The sequence below is a fragment of the Rattus rattus genome, chromosome 4, assembly GCF_011064425.1.
Source record: "Rattus rattus isolate New Zealand chromosome 4, Rrattus_CSIRO_v1, whole genome shotgun sequence".
Taxonomy (NCBI): Eukaryota; Metazoa; Chordata; class Mammalia; order Rodentia; family Muridae; genus Rattus; species Rattus rattus.
Genome location: NC_046157.1, coordinates 108,949,234 through 108,972,693, shown reverse-complemented (window position 1 = coordinate 108,972,693; position 23,460 = coordinate 108,949,234). Strand labels below are relative to the sequence as shown.

Genomic DNA, 23,460 nt, shown 5'->3' with positions numbered 1-23,460 from the left:
CTACTGACTGCTCATGAATGCTGTGGAAATGATCTATGATTGTGATTAATTTCTTTTGAAATTTTGATCAAAATTGATCTGTCCAATTTTCTGCACCGGTTCTATAAGTCAAATCTTACTGTGGAATTACATAAATCAATGTAGCAGACACTTCTGTGAAAATGGGGCAGTGCGGTGGATATAGAAATAATTTCTTTGTTGTCAGTGACAGATGAGTATTCTGATCTCATAACCATAGTAAGGAAAAGGTCTTACCGTAGCTGTCATAGGCATCCTCATTTACTCCATGACCATAGTCATAGTATTCAGGCACACTGCAACAGATGAAGAGAGGAATCAATGATTCTGCAAGCAGGAGAAGCAACCTAGAACTTCACATGAAATTTGAAGTCAAAATAAAATAATCTCTGCCATCCTATGCTAGTGGGGCACTTGGCATCTGCGAGGTATTTGCAACTGCATAGGAAGAACAACAATATCAACCAATCAGACGTCCTAGAGCACCTGGGGACTAAAACACCAACCAAAGAGTACACATGAAGGGACCCATGGCTCCAGTCACATATGTAGCAGAGGATGGCATTGTCTGGCATCAATAGGAGGAGAAGCCCTTGGTCCTGTGAAGGCTCGTTTTCCCAGTGTAGGGGAATGAGAGGGCATTGAGGTGAGAGAGGGTTGGTGGTAGTGGGAGCATCTTCAAAGAAGCACGGGGAGTGAGGAAGGGAAATAGGAGAGGGGGATAGGAGATAACATTTGAAATGTAAATACATAAAATATCCAATAAAAATAAATATAAAAAGAAGTACTCAGTGATTAAAATGGAGATTACTAATAAGTACTATGATTGTATGATCATCTTTCTATCATCTACTTATCTATCAATTTATTTATTTATGGAATGTCTAAGTTGGTCTTCACTTCTACCTTCCTATTTGACACATTAAATTTTCCTTCAAAAACAAGTCTAAGACTTCAAAAGTTGATGAGAGAAAAGATGTAGTCTGTTTTTAAGCAAAAGCTGCTATACACATTGGTGATCTGATGTGTAGCCGTTACTATGGACAAGTTTAAAAACATGTATCTTCCTTTCTGGCCTATAAACTTGTCAAATTTTTAATTTATTTACTTCCTCTCAGTATTTCTACAGTCAACAACTACACACATGGCACTGGGTTCTCTTTCTCTTTAGAGGATCACAATGTCTCCCTCACAGTTGTTTCCTGCTTTGCCCTACAGCATAGCTGCTTTCCTGTCACAGACCACACTTCAATTGGCATCCATCCTTTGCTGTGACTAGCCCTCTCCCTGTGAGCTTTCACAGTACACTTCCTAGTGTCCTTTTGATGACATCAGCCAGCTATTGCCACAACTCCCCTGAAAGAATTCTCATGCAAATCCTAATATGTTTAAAGACAATAACATTTGACTGTCTTTTTCTTTGAAGTCTGGTGACGCCATTGGCCATTTATGCTCCTTTTCATGCTCCCCTAGATTTGAGATGTTGCTAACTCACTTCTTAGTTTTTCTGTTTTAGTAAACTTTTCGTTTCTCAACCACCTACTCTCATCCATTTATTAGAAATTTTCTCTTCTAACACTAAAAAAATGAGCTCATTGGTGGCTCTGTTTAAACACCCACTCTATTCTTATGACTTCTACATTATTTCTCCTCTTTTTGGCACCTCCTCCCTGCTCCCAAGTGTGTCTAGTGTCCATCTCTATTTGCTTGTCAAAGCGCACTTTTACAAACTGAGCAATGAAAATAGTTTTCTTCCCACCTCAAATCTATCTTACTAATAATGAAGGAAGCATGTTAGTGTCACTTAAGTGGCAACACGTTCGTTTTCCTTCTTATCTCGTGTGGTGTTCAACATGAATGGCAAATTTCTTCATTTCTACTTGCAAATATGTTCACAACCTGAACGTGTCCCAACATTTCCACAGCTGTAGCTGTGGCAAAGAGTTCGCTATTTCTCTCTCAAATGATTCAACCTCCCGTTAACTGCTTTTGTGCCCGGCTTGCTTTTGTCTTTCTATTTTTTCTATGTAGCAGTCCTTTTTATAGATATGTTAAATCATCTGAGTTCTCTACTCAAAGTCCACAAGTGTCTTTCCAATGTCCTTTAAGTGGAAAAAGGCAAAACTGTTACAAGAATCTGTTATCAAGCTCCACCACTTCCCACTTTCTTATTCAATTTAGGGTCCATCATGCCAAAGGAAGTTCTCAAATGATGGAGATGTACTATCGTCCAGTGTCCTCATAGTTGCTGATCTACTACGTAGAAAATGCTTTTTCCTAAACATCCTGGTTTGCTCTTTCTTTCCCGGTTTGTAAATGACTTGCACCATTTATGAAAGTTTTTTCCTGGTCATTCCAACTAGCGTCCAGCCATGCATGCCCTGCTTGTTCCTCTTGGCACTTGTCAATCACAGCCTGTTACCATGTAAACACACCATGACCACATGCTTATTTTATCAGTAGCTAGTTCCCACTCATGCTTAAGCTTCCAGCTTTGCATATTTGCTTCTCCCTTATTTACTATTAGTGTCCCAGACTGATGTTCTACAGCATTGGTTGACATATTACAGCTTCTCCAGACTTATGACATACAGGAGTTCATTGTCTATAAGAGGGTAATTATCAACTTGGGCATAATGCAGCTTGGACATTTTAAGAATAATATACAAGAATTAGAAGTTATTGTTTTGATAATTCTTACATTTTATTGTTACTATAGGCTCTATACTAAGAAAAGTCTGTACTTTATTTATGAATATCATATTTTGCCTAAAGAATTCTCTGGTTTAAATTAGCTATAGTCCATTGTCATCTACTTGAATATTAATTAATTAGTTAAGTATCTTAGTATTATTGACAACATTAGAACTTGAACCTACTAAACAAGCATTCTATCAAGGACCTGCATTCCTTACCCAAAATCCCTTTAGGTAGAAAACACGATGACAAGTAAGTGATTTCACAGCAAATATTAAATGGTATATAAGATCTGAGGATTGACATACTTGTCAAATATTGGGTAAAAGGAAACTACAGAAGGAACTACAATGATGTGCTTTATGAAAATGAATCTTATTCTTCAAGAGAACCCTCTAGATATCAACAGATAACGAACTATGATTTCATTGAGAGTAAAGGCACAGAAAGGAAGCAAGGTCTACACCTTAGAAACTAATGAGAAACACAGAGAAAGTTGATTGTGTTTGTTTTCCTGGGATGCAATTTATAGTGAACAACTGTAATTTTAGCAAAAGGAGATACAAATTACTTAGCTCACCCTTACTGTTTTCAGTATTTACACAGAAGCTAGTAAAACAATCTGAATGGGAGATAGTCTATCCATCCTTGTATCATAAAAGCCTAATGGCACCAACTGGTAACTGAACATTTGTATCTTCTTTCATACACATATCTTAATAGAAATGATGTGACCTTAGGCAGATGCAATGACTCAGCAGTTCAGAATCAGTGTCCTCTTACAGAAGAGCATGGGTTAGGCTCTCACGAGCTAAGCTAGTTGGCTCAACAACCACTTCTAACTAGAACTTCAGGTGATCTGGCGCTCTTTTTTAGAGTCTACAAACACCTGTATTCATATATTCATATCCGCTCCCACATAGATATGCGTGCTAAAAATGAAAATAAACACTTCTTTAAAAGGAATGATACAAACAAATTCAGGGTTCTCCTACAGATTCCACAAATTCCTGGGAGCCATTGTGTTAAGTTTCTGAGACTCTCCATGTGGCAGACATGAGAAATTGATTTAATGATCAACATGGGAAGGGGAGAATGCTTATACTGGTAAGAGCTTGTCTTTGAATAAACATTCGGTTCTATTTCTGGGAGGATTGTCTCGGGACAGTATTGCTGAACACTATCTGGTGCTATTACTGTATTACATCATTGGGTTGCCATCAAGATTTGGATTGATGAAGCTAACGGAGGTCAAGGAGGAACAGCTGTGAAAAAGACAAAGAAGACATAATTACTGTTTCTCATGAAAGACATAATCACATAAGAGGGAATTGTCTCTTTCAGATTATAAGAAGCATAATGGAGAGCCATAGGAAAATGGTGGCTAGCTGTCATAATGGACTGGAGTCGGGCCTAGCTCTTTTTGTTTACTAGTATTACTCCATAGGAATTCTTTCAGCTTGAGCATGCCCAGATACCCTTCCAGTTATATATACTTTTGTCACAGAATGAAGAAGTCAAGATGTATGCGGGAGTATGCAGAAACCAAGGTTATTTCGAATTTAAGAACAATCTCCTATTCTTGGATTTGTGCTCCTTAATCATCTTAGTGATGACCAAGCACTGGCTCGATGAATGAAGACAATGCCTGGGGTGCGACCGACTGTGCCATGGGCAGAACCTCAGCTTCAGACTTACCACAAGAAGAAACTTTGCTCTACACCAGTTTGTAAAAAAAATGTACGTTTTAAATATTGTTAGAAAAATAAAAGACGGAAGGAGGGCAGAGAACATTTTGCTAAAAGAGGCTGACTCTGGTTTGTGCTGGATTAAGAGGGTTTGGAAATGTAGAGCTTATCACGAAGTTGCTTTTTCTATAGTTTTTTTTCAACAGCAAGACATAATTAATATCGTTTTAAGGTGTCTTCACACTTTTCCCTTAGGTTGCCCAACACTATGATTTCCAGAACAGTCCTTGCACCTCTGATTATCCTCCGGTAGGAAGGAAAATATACAAACTGCAAAGTCTCCGAAAGGACAAATGTTGATGTATTCTCTTCAGATCTGCACACGGATACGTTCACTCCTCAGGAGGATGTAGGGGAACTCTCCCAGAGAACTGCCATGACTCCCATATAAGAGAATCAAAGTCGCCAGGTGCACTAATCAGAAACTACATCACTACTCTCATCTCCACTCAGCTGGATTTCATAACTGTGATGGCCCCTGAGTCTTCACTGTCTCCTTTCTTCACACTCATAGATTTTAGAACAGTTAGTATGTTCCTTTCTGACCACTTTACACTGGAGAGGTAGAAAGAATTGTGCGCTGACCACTTTACAAGGTACCACACCTTACAGAATCCCCTTGACACCCAACTGATCATAGAGATATGTACATTTCGGAGATCCTGGGTTTTGAGCTAGTTCTAGTAATTAGAAGCTGAGATACTCCACATTGGAGAAAATGAAGGTTTTCTTTTTTTTTTTTTTTTTTTTTTAACAACAGAAAGAAAAACCGTCATTCCCATTTGATGACGAGAGAGAGGAACTAATAATAGACTACTCCTTGTTATCTCTTCTGAAACAGGCGGGCTTTCCTTGCTAAGACACTGCCTAGCTCAACGTTCCCTGGTGCCTTCTATAACATGCAGAGAGAGCCATACTCCAAATTCATTACAGTTTATGTGAAAATAAATTCTCTTTCTTCTGTTTTCTGTTGGCCTCTCCTGATAGTGGCTGGGAATCTCAGTGACTCACTTTGGACAGGTCATGTTAGCAATGGCCTCCCAACAACCCGAGTCCTTGGGAGGAGAAGTGGACTGGTGTGCATCCGTCATCTCCTGTTACTACGTAGCAAACCGGCAAGCTTTGCTCAGTGCCTCCCACTCTACTGTGGGACCCTAGGCTATGCAATTGCAACATGTATGTCACTTAACAAAGCTGACAATAAATGCCTGGTGGTTGACAGGCATTCAGCTAGTATTTGCTGGATGGATAAATAAATGATAGATTAAAAAGAAGTTAAGGAAGAGATCATTGTATTTCAGTATCATGAATATTGAAGCATGAAGATTTTTTCTTTCTGGAAGAGGTGAGATATCGGAAAAACTGCTTGTATTAAGAGCAATGGAGCAGTAGTACACACACACACACACACACACACACACAGAGAGAGAGAGAGAGAGAGAGAGAGAGAGAGAGAAACAACAACAAAAGCCAAACCACACATTTCCTTTTTGATAGAAATGATTTTAGTTAAAATTTGCAAAACCTTATTCTGTTAAGGATCCTATTTCTTATATTCCAATTATTTCCCATTTATTTTTCAAATATTTGCTAATATCAGAGGCATTTAACTGTAAAATGCTAATAACTAGATATTATTGAGTAAATAATAAGAAAATTCAGATTTTATATATGTGCTAGCTCTTATAAAAATTATATCCAGTATGACCACCATAGTAACTAAGCTCTCAATCACCAATAATATCCTAATTTTAGCTAACACTTCTATAATTATAATAGTGCTGAAAAACCTTTTTTCTTATATTTTATAAAGTTGAGAATTAAATAATCAGGCTGTGTTTATACAGAATCCATTGGTTCTCTTTCACCGACTTCAACAACCGCATAAATGAGACATAATGAAAAGCATAAACACCATATTTTATTCTGATTAAGGTCACTTTAATCTCTTATTTTATTTTTCTTTTATATATTTAATAAATCCAGTGTGGTGTTTTGGTACTTATAAAGAAGTGATGGCTCTAGTTAGGCACATTAACATGTTAAAAATAATGCACTAATACGAACATTACATCTGAAGATATATAATACTGATGTCACTACACTTAGCATTAGGAAGCCATTCTCAACTATTTTCCTATGTTTACTCTGCTCTCTTGCTTTCTTGTCTCAAAGAAGTTGAAAAGTAAAAATATCAAACACAGGTGCATTTTCATCCTAGTATCAATCCCCAAATTAACAACTGGATATTTTATGTTCATTTATATGATATTCCAGGCCTTCTGTTAAATTTCACCAGCTGTGTAAAAATTTCTGTCTACAAAGCTATAAAAATCAATGAGTATAACACGTTGGTCTACGTATATACTTGAGTCACATTCTGAACATTAATCAATTGTCACTGACAGGGATACTCTATCAAACACCTTACCACTCTTGTGCTACCCCCTGATTCTCATGGGTATTCCCAAGTGTTCTCAAATCGGGGAAACCTTCTATTATTTTCGGTATTGAATATGAATTTCTCCAATACAGCATCAGATTATACAAAGTTTTACTTTATCAAGAACCCATTTGCTACCAGGTTTTAAGCAGTGATTCCATGTGTCTATTCCTTCTAAAGCCACCATGTCCCTGTGCACTCATCTCCTATAGTATTCTTTCAGTTCCATTGTCTCCAGCTGTTCAAGGTAATGGACTTGATGACTGAAAAATCACAAAAATAGCATAATGAAAATCTGACAGCCGTATATATAATATATATATATATATATATATATATATATATATATACTGTACAAATATCATAATAAAAGGGAATGAAAATATCCTGATGGGGATTAAAGTGAAGCAGAAAACCTATTAAACAGGTATGAAATAGTCTTTCCATATTTTTTTTTCTTTTTTTTACTCGCTGACTACTAAAACCTTCAGAGTTAGTAGGTATTGCCCAGGTCAGAAGGAACAAGGGAGCCTTAAGAGTGATATTAGCCAAAATTCAGATAAGAGAAAGTGTAGCTTCTACTGATGCCCCAAAATATCCAGGGAGATGGTAGGTGGAGTAGCCATCCATGTTCGATCTGGGCAAGAAATAGGGGAGATGGTTAAGAATCTGCCTCTGTGTGATGGTAAAGTCTAGACTTAACAGTAGTGTCAATAGAATACGCTACATGACGTAAGATAGGGCTATAGATAACAAGAAGCCACTTAGTTGCTTTTTGTTGTTGTTGTTTCATTTGTATAGAGAAGATGAGAGTGAATCTCCCACTCAAATTGTGAGAGGCAAGAGGTTCAATCTCAAGGGGAGTGAATAGTGACTTATGTGTAGAAAGTCAACATTTAAAACAATATATTTATCACCTATTGTTTTTAACCCACTGGCGTAAAGGAACATTTCATTGTGAGAGGTTCCCTTTTATGTTTTGATGAATATGCCTTTTTGGAAAAATCATTTAATCTCTTTGTACTCCAGTGTTCATTTTTATCGGTAATAATTTTATATCCCTCAAGTATTAAGGGCATAACCTGTGATAACTCTGGTAAGTGTCTACTACATATCACGTTCTCGACGGCTGTTAATGAGACATTCTCCCCCAGTGAAAGTATAGCCCCATGGCTTGGCTTTTTAATATCCATAAAGGTTGAAGTGCCAAGGAGGACTTCAGGTTGAAATATTCTGAGACATTAAATAGCTATACATGCCTCCCTAAGTTTCACTCGATGGTAATCAGTGTTCATAGGATGATATACAGGCGGATTATTCATGAGGTAAGTGACATATTTGTTCTGCTCGTAGATTAAGGATCAAGATAGATGATCTATATCAGGCATCCAGTGTAGAATTATTATCAGCTTGGCAATGATTTCCACTACACACAAAAATGGGTATTTTCAGAGTGCTGCATAGCAAGCAATAGGGAAATACATTTCTGTGAGCCACCATTTGCAGATCTAACACCACTCATACATTTCTACAAATAAAATCCTCTTACAATGCGCCATTTTATCCAATACTCCCAATTTAGTTTATTATCTTTGGCTTGCTTTGGCCCTTTCTTGCATAACTGAAGTGTGAGAACTTTATAATGAGAACATTAATCTTCTGTTTAGTTGCACAAAATTATTATTAGAATGTAGCAATTATTTTCAGAAATAAGATCATCAAATGACTGATTAATTGGGGTGCAAGGCACATGGCTTTGTTAAATGGACAGTTACATGCCTTTGGTACAAATACATGGAAGTCACTGAACTCTATCTTGAAACAGACACGATTTAAACCGCATACACATATTTTGTTGTTGTTGAGTCATATTTCACACATGTCAACAGGATTTCAGTGCTGTAAACATGGGTACTGTTCCTATTAATTTAAATACAGTAGGTTACTCTGAGACTGCAAACAGTGATATGCCGTGGCTGTGTGGTAACTGTGACCCATCTTACTCTCCATTCAAACCACAAAGGTATTCTCCTCTGTGTGTGATGCTCTCAAACCACTTACTCCATTCAAGAGCTATTTCCAAACACCATACTTTGGAAGTTAAATACACATACATAACTGAGTCTGAGGAGGGAAGCCATATCTTTAATCTTTATAAAGTGATTCTGTTTTGACAAACTATGAGGCTACGTTCATCACAGAAACAGTATGTGACAGATGCCAGGCAAGTCTTGTACTGTTCATGAGTAAAAATACTATGAAACATGTTTACTGTTAAACATTAGAAGTATGTGGATTTTGACCTGAGCCTAGCAGAATCATCATCAGAGAGACTACCCAGAAACCGATGGGAGAAGATGCTGAGTCCTAAGAGCCAAACATTAGGCATTAGCCATGGCAGTTCTGCTGAGGAGGGACAGGAACTATCAGAGAACCAGAGGGATCAGAGACCCAACAAAAACATGGCTCGCAGAAAAACTGCGGACTCCTGGGGATCAGGGAGCCTATAGGGTTTTGACCTAGGTCCTCTGTGTAAATGTTATGGTTGAGTAGCTTGGTATCTTTATGTGAATCCTAAAAGTGGGAGCGGGGCTGTCCCTAACTCTTTTGCCCACGTGTGGGCTTCTTTTCTTCTACCTGGGTTGCCTCATCCAATCTTGGTGTGATGATACATGCCTAGCTTGTTATGCTGTGCTTGATCGATGTCTCTGTGAGGACTGCTATTTTCTAAGGGAAGGCGGCCAGAGAGGGTGGATTTGGGATGAGGGGAGGCAGTAGGGAAGATGAAGGAGGAGGGGAGTGAGGGGCAATGGTTGGGGTATAAAATATGGGGGAAGGATAATAACATTAAACAATTAAAAAAGTAGATTTCTTGCATAATGGAGAATCAGAATTCGAATTGCATTTCTTCCCGCATCACTGCTACAGCGTGTGTGAATTGACTTGTGATTTTGTATTTTCAGACCTTCCTTTATTGAGTTACAGACTGTGAGTGTCAATTCCTTAGTATAAATCACAGCTCCCTCTTCTATGTTCTAATCCTGCCCAGTCTTTTCCTTCTTCTTCCTCTTTAACATACACTGTACCTGTACATGGTGCTGTGCAGCAGAAAGGTGTGGTTCTTTCCTAACCACCTGCGTCTGACTATGATAATCTTAATTCTTTGCATCTAAGAAGGTTTTCATCCTCCTCCTAGGATCCAGGGCAACAGTCAGCTTCCATTGAAGGGGTCATCAATGTACTCTCCTGTCACACTTGCTTTCTGTAGGACTGTCCTCACATGTCCACACAGAGTACCTCTCCACATCAAAGCGCTTTCATCTTCAAAGCTCTACCTCGATTATGGCAAGGACTCTATTAATATTAATACGTACAACATTATGCTAAAGTGTAGATTACCATTGATCCAACTGTCCTTGGCTGGCATACAGATGTTTAAATTTCACTTGCAGTGATGTTGATGCAGAAGTCCAAGTCACACTTGGTAAAACTATGCAAATGCAACAATACCCTAAGAAGGAAAACTACAGTAACCAAGAAGATAAAAGTCTGAGGTTCACTTGTGTTTCTAGACATCTCTATGGTGGCTTCATTAGCATTGTTGAAGGATGATGCCTTTGGAAATGCTGATGTGTCCCCTGCCAGGCCTCACAGTCTCTCATTTGCTCCTTTCTCCTGTCTCCTGGGATTCAATTTTATTGAGTATTGGATGGCTGGATTCCACAATTATTTATCTGAAGTAAGTTTGGAAAATTTAAAATTCAAACACTCTGGAATTTCTCGTTTTTAATTTCAAGACTTCAGACTCTGAAACCAATTATTCCTTCACAAGTTCTCTGTCAGAAATAAGCAGACAGTCCAGTCCCAAGCCAACGCAACAGGAAACTAGTTATGCTTATTTATAATTCACTTGACATGGTTAATGACTTGCATGTAATGTTATTAGCATGTATCTTGAGCAAAGATGTCACTGAGGGCATTGTGTATTATGCTGCACACACATTAGTTTGATTTTCTAAAATAAAAAGAATTCAAAATTTAAATAATCTAGGTCGCTATATTGCAACTGTAGGATAAAAGCCTATGCTTGTTTTAGTCCTTGCGTGTGCTGAATGTGGATATAAGATGTGTGTGTATCAGCTCCCTGCTCCCAAACACTGTGGGAGAGAGAGCTCATCGCCCAGACGTGTGGGCACTCATGAGACTGCAAGGCAGGAGAGACCACCACTTCTGCCCACCTTGGCCCACATCCCTGGCCCAAGAGGAAACTGTATAGAGCCTCTGGGAACAGGAAGATAGGGGCACTCAAGCTGCAGGAGCCCTGCGGTCCAGACTGCACCCAGATATGAAGGGATTCGGTCAAACAGCTCCCTGCACCCAAATCCAGTGGGAGGGAGAGCTAGACCTTCAGAGGAGCAGACACACCTTCAAAACCAGAGGAGACTACTCCCTGCCCACATTTCTGACTCTAGAGGAAAACACCTAGCGCCATCAAGGCCCCCCTGCGCACAGGGACTCAGAAATACAGGCTGGCACTTCTGGTTGCTGCCCTCATGGAGAGCTGAAGCCCAGCCCTGAGGAGCGACTTCAGGTCCAAGACCAGAGGTAAGACTAACTTTTCTGCTCCAAGTGACCTGCCTGGTGGACTCAGGACACAAGCCCACAGGGAGAGCTGAAAGCCAGTGACAGGAATGACTACACGCCTGAAAGCAGAACATTCTGTTCCCATAACTGGCTGAAAGAAAACAGGTCTACAGCACTCCTGACACACAGGCCTATAGGACAGTCAAGCCACTGTCAGAAATAGCAGAACAAGGTAACACCAGAGACAACCTGATGACAAGAAGCAAGCGCAGTAACCCAAGCAAGAGAAACCAAGACTACATGGCATAATCGGAGCCCAATTCTCCCACCAAAGCAAACAATGGATATCCAAACACACCAGAAAAGCAAGATCTAGATTTAAAATCACATTTGATCATGATGATGGAGGACTTTAAAAAAGACATAAAGAACTCCTTTAGAGAAATGCAGGAAAAGACGAGTAAACAAGTAGAAGACCTTAGAGAAGAAACACAAAAATCCCTGAAAGAATTACAGGAAAACACAATCAAGCAGGTGAAGGAATTGAAAATGGAAATAGAAACAATAAAGAAAGCAAAAAGGGAGGCAACCCTGGATATAGAAAACCAAAGGAAGAGACAAGGAGCTGTAGATACAAGCATCACCAACAGAATACAAGAGGTAGAAGAGAGAATTTCAGGAGCAGAAGATTCCATAGAAATCATCGACATAATGGTTAAAGATAATGTAAAACTGAAAAAGCTACTGGTCCAAAACATACAGGAAATCCAGGACTCAATGAGAAGATCAAACCTAAGGATAATAGGCATAGAAGAGAGTGAAGATTCCCAACTCAAAGGACCAGTAAATATCTTCAACAAAATCATAGAAGAAAATTTCCCTAACCTAAAGAAAGAGATGCCCATAAACGTACAAGAAGCTTACAGAACTCCAAATAGATTAGACCAGAAAAGAAACTCCTCCCATCACATAATAGTCAAAACACCAAATGCACAAAACAAAGAAAGAATATTAAAAGCAGTAAGGGAAAAAGGTCAAGTAACATATAAAAGCAGACCTATCAGAATCACACCAGACTTCTCACGAGAGACAATGAAAGCCAGAAGATCCTGGACAGATGTCATACAGATCCTAAGAGAACACAAATGCCATCCCAGGTTACTGTATCCAGCAAAACTCTCAATAAACATAGATGGAGAAACCAAGATATTCCATGACAAAACCAAATTTACACAATATCTTTCTACAGTCCAGCCCTACAAATGGTAAAACACAACAAAAGGAGGCAAGCAACACCATAGAAAAAGCAAGAAACTAATCATTTTGCTACAAAACAAAGAGAAGACAAGGACACAAACATAATTATAATAGCCAGAAGCTGGAAAGAACCCAGATGCCCTTCAACAGAGGAATGGATACAGAAAATGTGGTATATCTACACAATGGAATATTACTCAGCTATCAAAAACAATGACTTTATGAAATTCATAGGCAAATGGTTGGAACTGGAAAATATCATCCTGAGTGAGATAACCCAATCACAGAAAAACACACATGGTATGCACTCACTGATAAGTGGCTTTTAGTCCAAATGCTTGAATTATCCTAGATGCAGAGAACACATGAAACTCAAGACGGATGATCAAAATGTGAATGCTTCACTCGTTCTTTAAAAGGGGAACAAGAATACCCTTGGCAGGGAATAGAGAGGCAAAGATTAAAACAGAGACAGAAGGAACACCCATTCAGAGCCTGCCCCACATGTGGCCCATACATATACAGCCACCCAATTAGACAAGATGGATGAAGCAAAGAAGTGCAGGCAGAAAGGAGCCGGATATAGATCTCTCCTGAGAGACACAGCCAGAATTCAGCAAATACAGAGGCAAATGCCAGCAGCAAACCACTGAACTGAGAACAGGACCCCCGTTGAAGGAATCAGAGAAAGAACTGGAAGAGCTTGCAGGGGCTCGAGACCCCATATGAACAACAATGCAAAGCAACCAGAGCTTCCAGGGACTAAGCCACTACCCAAAGACTGTACATGGACTGACCCTGGACTCTGACCTCATAGGTAGCAATGAATATCCTATAAGATCACCAGTGGAAGGGGAAGCCCTTGGTCCTGCTAAGACTGAACCCCCACGTTGGGGGGAGGGCAGCAATGGGGGGAGGATGGGGAGGGGAACACCCATAAAGATGGGGAGGGGGAGGGGTTAGGAGGATGTTGGCCCGGAAACCAGGAAAGGGAATAACACTCGAAATGTAAATAAGAAATACTCAAGTTAATAAAAAAAAAAATCTCACCTCCAAATACAAAGATAACAAGAAACAACAATCACCATTCTCTAATATCTCTCAACAACAATGCACTCAATTCCCCAATAAAAAGACATAGATTAACAAACTGGATATGTAATGAGGACCCAGCATTTTGCTGCCTACAGGATACACACCTAAGAGACAAAAACAGACACTACCTCAGAATAAAAGGCTGGAAAACAACTTTCCAAGCAAATGGTCTGAAGAAGGAAGCTGGAGTAGCCATTCTAATATCAAATAAAATTTATTCTCAACCAAAACTCATCAGAAAAGATAAGGAAGTACACTTCTACATATATAAAAGAAACCTTATTAAAGCTCAAAGCACACATTGCACCTCAAACAATAATAGTAAGGAGATTTCAACACCCCACTCTCATCAATGGACAGTTTATGGAAACAGAAATTAAACAGAGACATAGACAGACTAACAGAAGTCATGGACCAAATGGACTTTACAGATATTTATAGAGCATTCTATCCTAAAACAAAAGGATATACCTTAGTCTCACTACCTCATGGTACTTTCTCCAAAATTGACCATATAATCGGTCACAAAACAGGCATCAACAGATACAGAAAGATAGAAGTAATCCTATCCGTCGGATCAGACCACCATGGGCTAAAGCTGGTCTTTATTACAATAAGGGAAGAAAGCCCACCTATACATGGAAGTTGAACAATGCTCTACTCAATGATATCCTCGTCAAAGAAGAAATAAAGAAAGAAATTAAAGACTTCTTAGAATTTAATGAAAATGAAGGTACAACATACCCAAACTTATGGGACACAATGAAAGCTGTGCTAAGAGGAAAACTCACAGCTCTGAGTGCCTGCAGAAAGAAACAGGAGAGAGCATATGTCAGCAGCTTGACAGCACACCTAAAAGCCCTAGAACAAAAAGAAGCAAATACACCCAGGAGGAGCAGAAGGCAGGAAATAATCAAACTCAGAGCTGAAATCAACCAAGTAGAAACAAAAAGGACTATACAAAGAATCAATAGAACCAAACGATGGTTCTTTGAGAAAGTCAACAAGATAGATAAACCCTTAGCCAGACTAACGAGAGGACACAGAGAGTGTGTCCAAATTAACAAAATCAGAAATGAAAAGGGAGACATAACAACTGAATCAGAGGAAATTCTAAAAATCATCAGATCCTACTACAAAAGCCTATATTCAACAAAACTTGAAAATCTGGAGGAAATGGACAATTTCCTAGATAGATACCAGATACCAAAGTTAAATCAGGAATAGATAAATCATTTAAACAACCCCATAACTCCTAATGAAATAGAAGCAGTTATTAAAGGTCTCCTAAGCAAAAAGAGCCCAGGTCCAGACAGGTTCAGTACAGAATTCTATCAGACCTTCATAGAAGACCTCATACCATATACTATCCAAATTATTCAACAAAATTGAACAGATGGAGTGCTACTGAATCCCTCTGTGAAGCTACAATTACTCTTATACCTAAATCACACAAAGACCCAACAAAGAAAGAGAACTTCAGACCAATTTCCCTTATGAATATCAACACAAAAACTCAATAAAATTCTTGCAAACTGAATCCAAGAAAACATCAAAACAATCATCCACCATGATCAAGTAGGCTTCGTCACAGGGATACAGCGATAATTTAATATATGGAAAACCATCAATGTAATCCACTATATAACAAACTCAAAGATTAGAACCACATGGTCATTTCATTAGATGCTGAGAAAGTATTTGACAAAATTCAATACCACTTCAAGATAAAAGTCCTGGAAAGAACAGGAATTCAAGGCCCATACCTAAACATAGTAAAAGCCATATACAGCAAACCAGTAGCTAACATTAAACTAAATGGACAGATACTTGAAGTAATCCCACTAAAATCAGGGACTAGACAAGACTGCCCACTCTCTCCCTACTTATTCAATATAGTTCTCGAAGTCCTAGCCAGAGCAATCAGACAACAAAAAGAGATCAAAGGGATACAGATTGGAAAGGAAGAAGTCAAAATATCACTAGTTGCAGATGATATGATAGTATATTTAAGTGATCCCAAAAGTTCTACCAGAGAATTTCTAAAGCTGATAAACACCTTCAGCAAAGTAGCTGGGTATAAAATTAACTCAAATAAATTTGTAGCCTTCCTCTACAGAAAACAGAGACAAGCTGAGAAAGAAATTAGTGAAACGGCATCCTTCATAATAGTTCCAAATAATATAAAATACCTTGGTGTGACTTTAACCAAGCAAGTGAAAAATCTGTATGATAAGAACTTCAAGCCTCTGAAGAAAGAAATTGAAGAAGATCTCAGAAGATGGAAAGATCTCCCATGCTCATGGATTGGCAGGATTAATTTAATAAAAATGGACATTTTACCAAAAACAGTCTACAGATTCTATGCAATCCCCATTAAAATTCCAATACAGTTCTTCATAGAGTTAGACAGAACGATTTGCAAATTCATCTGGAATAACAAAAAACCCAGGATAACTAAAACTATCCTCAACAACAAAAGGACTTCCAAGGGAATCACTATCCTTGAACTCAAGCAGTATTACAGAGCAATAGATATAAAAACTGTATGGTGTTGGTACAGAGACAGACAGATAGATCAGTGGAATAGAATTGAAGACCCAGAAATGAACCCACACACCTATGGTCACTTAATTTTTGACAAAGGAGCCAAAACCATCCAATGGAAAAAAGATAGCATTTTCAGCAAATGGTGCTGGGTCAACTGGAGGTCAACATGTAGAAGAATGCAGATTGATGCATTCTTATCACCCTGTACAAAGCTTTAGTCCAAGTGGATCAAGGACCTCCACATCAAACCAGATACACTCAAACTAATAAAAGAAAAAGAGGGGAAGAATCTCAAACACATGAGCACTGGAGAAAATTTCTTGAACAAAACACCAATGGCTTATGTTCTAAGATCAAGAATCAACAAATGGGATCTCATAAAACTGCAAAGCTTCTGTAAGGCAAAGGACACTGTGGTTAGGACAAAACAGCAACCAACAGATTGGGAAAAGATCTTTACCAATCCTACAGCTGATAGAGGGCTTATATCCAAAATATACAACGAAGTTAGACCGCGGCAAGACAAATAACCCTATTAAAAAATGGAGTTCAGAGCTAAACAAAGAATTCACAGCTGAGGAATGCTGAATGACTGAGAAACACCTAAAGAAATATTCAACATCTTTAGTCATAAGGGAAATGCAAATCAAAACAACCCTGAGATTTCACCTCACACCAGTGAGAATGGCTAAGATCAAAAACTCAGGTGACAGCAAATGCTGGCGAGGATGTGGAGAAAGAGGAACACTCCTCCATTGTTAGTGGAATTGCAGACTGGTACAACCATTCTGGAAATCAGTCTGGAGGTTCCACAGAAAATTGGACATTGAACTATCTGAGGACCCAGTTATCCCTCCCTTGGGCATATACCCAAAAAATGGTCCAATGTACAACGAAGACACGTGCTCCAATATGTTCATCACAGCCTTATTTATAATAGCCAGAAGCTGGAAAGAATCCAGATGCCCTTCAACAGAGGAGTGGATACAAAAAATGTGGTACATCTACACAATGGAATACTACTCAGCTATCAAAAACAGTGACTTTATGAAATTCATAGGCAAATGGGGGGGGGACTGGAAAATATTGTCCTGAATGAGGTAACCCAATCACAGAAAAACACACATGGTATGCACTCATTGATAACTGGACATTAGCACAAATGCTCAAATTACCCTAGATGCACAGAACACTTGAAACTCAAGAAGGATGACCAAAATGTGGATGCTTCACTCCTTCTTTAAAAGGGGAACAAGAATAACCTTGGATAGGGATAGTGAGGCAAAGTTTAGAACAGAGGCTAAAGGAACGTCCATTCAGAGCCTGCCCCACATGTGGCCCAGATATATATATATATATATATATACCAAAACTAGATAAGATTTGATGAAGCAAAGAAGTGCAGGCTGACTGGATCCGGATGTATATCTCTCCTGAGAGACACAGCCAGATATGGCAAATACATTAGCAAATGCCAGCAGCAAACCACTGAACTGAGAACAGGACCCCTGTTGAAGGAATCAGAGAAAGGACTGAAATAGCTGAAGGGTCTTGAGACCCCATATGAACAACAAAACCAACCAACCAGAGCTTCCAGGGACTAAGCCACTTCCTAAAAACTATATATGGACTCTCCCTGGGTTCCAACTGCATAGGTAGCAATGAATAGCCTAGTAAGGTCACCAGTGGAAGGGGAAGCCCTTTGTCCCGCCAAGTTTGGACCCCCAGTGAATGGGATTCTTGGGGGAGAGTGGTAATGGTGGGAGGACTGGGAGGGGAACACCCATATAGAGTGGGAGGGAGAGGGGTTAGGGGGATGTTGGCATGGAAACCGGGAAAGGGAATAACATTTGAAATGTAAATAAGAAATACCCAATTTAATAAAGATGGGGAAAAAAAGATGTGTGTGTGCGTATATGTGTGTGTATGTGTGTATGTATGTTTGTATGTAAGATATGTGTATACCAGCAAGTGATATATGTATTATATGTGAGGATACAAGATGTGTGTATGTGTGTATGTATGTATTTATATATGTATGTAATATATGTGTATAAGCATGTGATAAATGTATTATATTTTTTATGCATGTGTGTGATATGTGATAGGTATGATCTGTGAACAGAAGTATGTGATATGTGTAGGTGTATGTGTGTGTATGTAATATACGTGTGTATAAGTGTGTGAATATGTTATTTTTATGACGCATGTGTCTGATATGTCTTTGATAAGTATGATGTGAGAATGGAAGCATGTGGTATGTGTGTATGTGCATCTGCATGTGTGTGATGTGTGTAATATGTGTCCAGTTGGCAGTGTCACATAGTGCAATGGTCTCAGTGGAACTCAGAGGAAGAGGTTGTATATTGGTTCTTTTCTTCTACCTCCTTGCTACCACTGACTATATCAGGGAGGTTGACCCTTAAGTTTCTAGGCTTTTCTTTCTCTCCCTTCCAACTCCCCATGGCAGCACTGCGATTTCACGTATAGTGCCAGGCTTTTTCATGGTTTCTGGAGATACAGCCTCAGGACCTCATGTTTGTGTGGCCATATCCCCAGTCCTGATAAATTTGTCCTAATATAACATATCTTTTCTTCCTACAACTTTGTATTTTTTTAATTCACAAATGAATATTATGTTTTATAGTACATGGCATAATATTTTATTCATGTGTGGTACAGTTATCATATATATACATATATATATATGATTCTATCATAGATACATACAGCTTAGAATTTATAATTATCAAGTGAGAATTACATAGGTATTGTTTTAAGTGTTAATTTATTGGTAGTGATAATACTTGGGCATCTGTTTATTATTTCTAGCATATATGATCTGATTATCAACCACAGTCACTGTGAGGTGAAGTAAATGTTTCCTGGGTATTCTTTGAGAATGTTTTCCCTAGGAGTTAGGAGTTAGTTTCAGTCAGAGATAATTGACTACGCTTACAATAGTGGACATGAATTTCCTCCCACTGAGTGGGCCACAGGTCCAATTAAATTAATCTGTTGGTTACCTCCAAGATATAAGTGCCACTATTGTTCCCTTGGGCACATTCTGCCATGCTGGTCACTGCCATTTATGGGATTTATCACTAGGTAGGACTACTGCTCATGTTTCTTACTTGGAAGACTTCACAGCACCTCTGACACGATGAGAGCTAGTCCATAGAGAGGAGTCTTGTAGTTAAGTTCCATTCAGTGCCTTCATGTGTCTGGTGTGTGGCGATCTCAGCAGTAGGTCTTACCTTCATGTTCTGGCAGGCAACCAAAGGCAAAGGCAATGGCCTGTATTGTTTGGGGGAGCTCTTAAATGCCCCTGTACAATAATTTTAAGGGAGATTTCCTGTGCTTGGGACTGGGGTTTTAAGTAGGAAGTATGTGTCTCATTGATGAGCTAACTGTCAATCCACGTGGCACAAGTTTATTTAATATATATGAAATATATATATATTAATAGTTCTCCCTAGTCATTTTCCCCATTTTCCTCTCCACTGCCCCACGCCCCTATATCCTGCTAATTTGTATTCTAGAGACATAGAGTTATAGTCAACAAATAAGAGCATGCAGCATTTATCTTTCTGTTTCTAAATGACCTTATTCAGGCTTGTATTTTCTGGTTCTACCTCTATACCTGGAACATGTCGCCATTTCATTTTTTTTATAGCCGAATAAGATTACATCATACATAATGCCATATTGTTCTTATCCATTTATCAACCAAAGGGCACTGAGGTTCTTTCCACTTTCTAGCTACTGTGAATAGACTCAAAATGAACATGGCTATCGTATGAACCCAGCTAAGCATCTGTAGATAAGAATATTGAATCCTCTGGGCATATGCTCCAGAGTGCTATAATCTCATTTGGTAAATTTACTTTTGTGATTTCAAACTCATAACGAGAGAGAGAGACAGAGAGAGAGAGAGAGAGAGAGAGAGAGAGAGAGAGAGAGAGAGAGAGAGAGAGTTGTGCTTCAGTGTATCGCGTCAGTTTAGTGCAAAACATTTTTTAAATTTTCTTTTTCTTGGATATTTTATGTATTTACATTTCAAATGTTATCCCCTTTTACCCCCTCTCCTGTACACTCTCCCTCCTTCTCCTGTTTTTATGAGGATGTTGCCACTCCCACCTCAATGCCCTGGCATTCCCCTACATTGGGGAAACAAGCCTTCACGGGACCAAGGGTTTCTCCTCCTATTGATGCTGGACAATGCCAACCTCTGCTACATATGAGGCTGGAGTCATGGGTCCCTCATGTGTACTCATTGGTTGATGGTTTAGTCCCTGGGAGCTCTGGTGGTGTCTGGTTGGTTAATATTGTTATTCTTCCTATGGGGTTGCAAATCCCTTTAGCTCCTTCAGTCCTTTCTCTAACTCTTCTATTGGGGGGCCATTCACAGTTCAGGGGTCCCCGTGCTCAGTCCAATGGTTAGCTGCAAGCTTCCTCATCTGTATCAGTACGGTTCTGGCAGAGACTCTCAGGAGACATCTATATCTGGCTCCTGTCAGCAACAACTTCTTGGCATCAGCAATAGTGACTGAATTTTCTTTATTTTTTGGGGAATTTTATAATGTGTATGCAATGCAATTTGATCATATCTACTATCCAGTTTCTCCCTCTAACTTCTCCCTCATTTTCCTTTCACATCCCTGCACCCCAACTTTATGTCTTCTTCTTTGTAACTCACCGAGTCCACAATAGTGATGTCACTATATGGCAGAGGTGTAGGACCATCCACTGCAGCATTGACCCTCTACCATGGACTGTATCCCCGAAGAACACTGACTCTCCCTCGCCCAGCAGCCATTTTGTACAACAGCTCTCATGTAGGGGGATTGAGTTTCCGAGCCTGTCACCCCATTCATGGTAAAATGTTAGCTGACTTCATCTTGTGCAGGTCCTGGGCAGGCAGCCATAGTTGGTGCGAGGTCATGAGAACAATTCCATCATGCCCAGAAGACACAATTTGTGGTAGTCTTTATTTATCTCTGCTTCTTACAGTCTTTATATTTTTTATCCATAATTTTGCCCCCAAACCAAAGACGAGGTTGGAGATGGGGGCTTTAGGTTTCATGAAGTTCTAGAACTCTGTCAAATGCTTTCTTGGTCCTTGATAATTTGTGGAGCCTTCCCCATCATTTCAAGGAATGTCTTTTTTAGTCCTAAGTACTTTATAATTGGAGACTCCGGAAGTACATGTGGTTCTTCAGTAGTAAATCACACTCCAATTTCTTTGTCTTTTTCCTGGCTTAGTTTTCCCACCAGCAAAATCCCGGCAGAGCATCAGTTCTTAAAAGCCTTATGGTACTGCCTCTTACCCTCCAGATGAGAGCTCCTCAGGTTCTCTCACATTCTCTCATGTTCTGGTTTCTAGCACGTTATATATTAACTTGTTTTCTCCCTGACCATTCACATATGTTGTCCTGATCCTCACGATATCTTTTGCAGACCATTTAGTCTCTTAGATGGTAACTCTGAATGAATCATTCAAGTCATGTTTGCCACTCCTTATTTTATATTTTGGCAATTGTATTCAGCAACATTCCTGACACCTTCCACACGCCATTTCACTACATGCTAAATGGATTTCTTTCTTTCTATTTATGGATTATTTTAGTTTTGGCAATGCCAAGCTTCCCCACCTACCGCTTAAGGTTTTCACCCCATCTGACCATCACACTGCATCCTTTGCAACACATTGAATTTTTAATGGTTCATGCTGTTTTAGTATAGTTCATGCTGAGTGTGTGTGGTTTGCCCATCACTCTCAAGTTTCCTGCTGAGGTGGGTCTTTACTTCTAAATTAACCCAGTGATATCTCTTTACTCCATAAAAAGATGATCAGGTTTTAGTAGAACTGGGACACCTAGCTTCTGTGGAAGACTGATCCTTCATATGACTGAGGACAACACAGTTTCTAACTGGTCCTATTCAAGTCATGCAGACAGGTCATTTTTCTAAGTAGTCTAGTTATCATGAAAATTAAGTTTAAATGAATGAAGAATAGTTATCAAAAACACATAGTGACTGACTTGAAAAAATTCATTATTTCCTTCATATTTATGCTGGGTCTCTATGGTTTATATCTGAAATAAGGATTCAAAAGGCAACAAGTTCATCAAGAAACTGAGTTTCATTCAAACAATGTGAAATGTACATTTTATTTATGCAGAAAGTTTTAGGTAGCATGAATATACAACTGACTTGTGTAATAGCTGTGGGAAACATATCTCAAATCCAATAATCCTGTAAATTTAATAGTATCATGCATTCTGGTCAGAGAATTGAATTTTAATATGGAGGGGAACAGTTTCACAGTGAATGGTGACACCTAAAAGAACAAGTCAAGCTGATATCTACCTAATATAATAACAATAACACTCATTAAAGTACTGTGGGTTTTATACTCTTATGTTTTTTAATAGAAGGGTTTCCATAAATTTAATGGGATGCTCACCTTAAACTCACAGCCTGGAAAAAATAATTAATTTGATTTGCCTAATGTTTGGAAGAATTCTTTAGTCGGAGAATTAAAGCCTGAAGGTAAAGCTCTTCATTCTCACTACATGCATGCTTTGTTCATTTGTGCATCGGAAGTCTATGATTCAGTTCGAAGGTCCAGGAAGTATTTATCAGTCTTTATGTTTAAGGCTGTAGATGGAACACATATGGGCTTGAATTTACTGTTGGAATGAACTACAATCAGAAATCAGTGCCTGTGTCACACGGTGCTGTGAGGGAGATAGACACTCCTGACATGAACACAGAGCTGCTACTGCTCTGATGAAACCCCAAGGGAAGCCGACTCTGAGCAAGAACATGGCGGCTCCCATCCTTGGCGCTATGAATCCTGCGGTACAAGAACTTTTAAAAGTTGGTCTCAGAACGTGATTGCCCATCCACTGTGCATTTCATATGTTCATTGAACCTTCCAAAGAACAAAGGAATGTTTTCAAAAATGCAAACGAGTCATTTAGAACCAAGGGCTTCTCAAAAGTGCGTCACTGTGTCAACAGCAGTTGAAGTCCTGTACTTTGGAGGTTGCTTATGACTCTA

The 23,460-nt window shown here is 39.0% G+C and overlaps 1 protein-coding gene across 2 annotated transcripts in view; it reads right to left on the bottom strand.

Moving 5' to 3' along the window:
* Positions 1–23,460, bottom strand: part of Khdrbs2 (KH RNA binding domain containing, signal transduction associated 2) — a 449,495-nt gene that overhangs the window by 16,026 nt on the left and 410,009 nt on the right. For both annotated transcript variants that reach the window (XM_032900880.1, XM_032900881.1), the window contains exon 8: positions 256–314. In XM_032900880.1, coding sequence (XP_032756771.1) covers positions 256–314 — 59 coding nt within the window. The remainder of the gene's footprint in view (positions 1–255; positions 315–23,460) is intronic.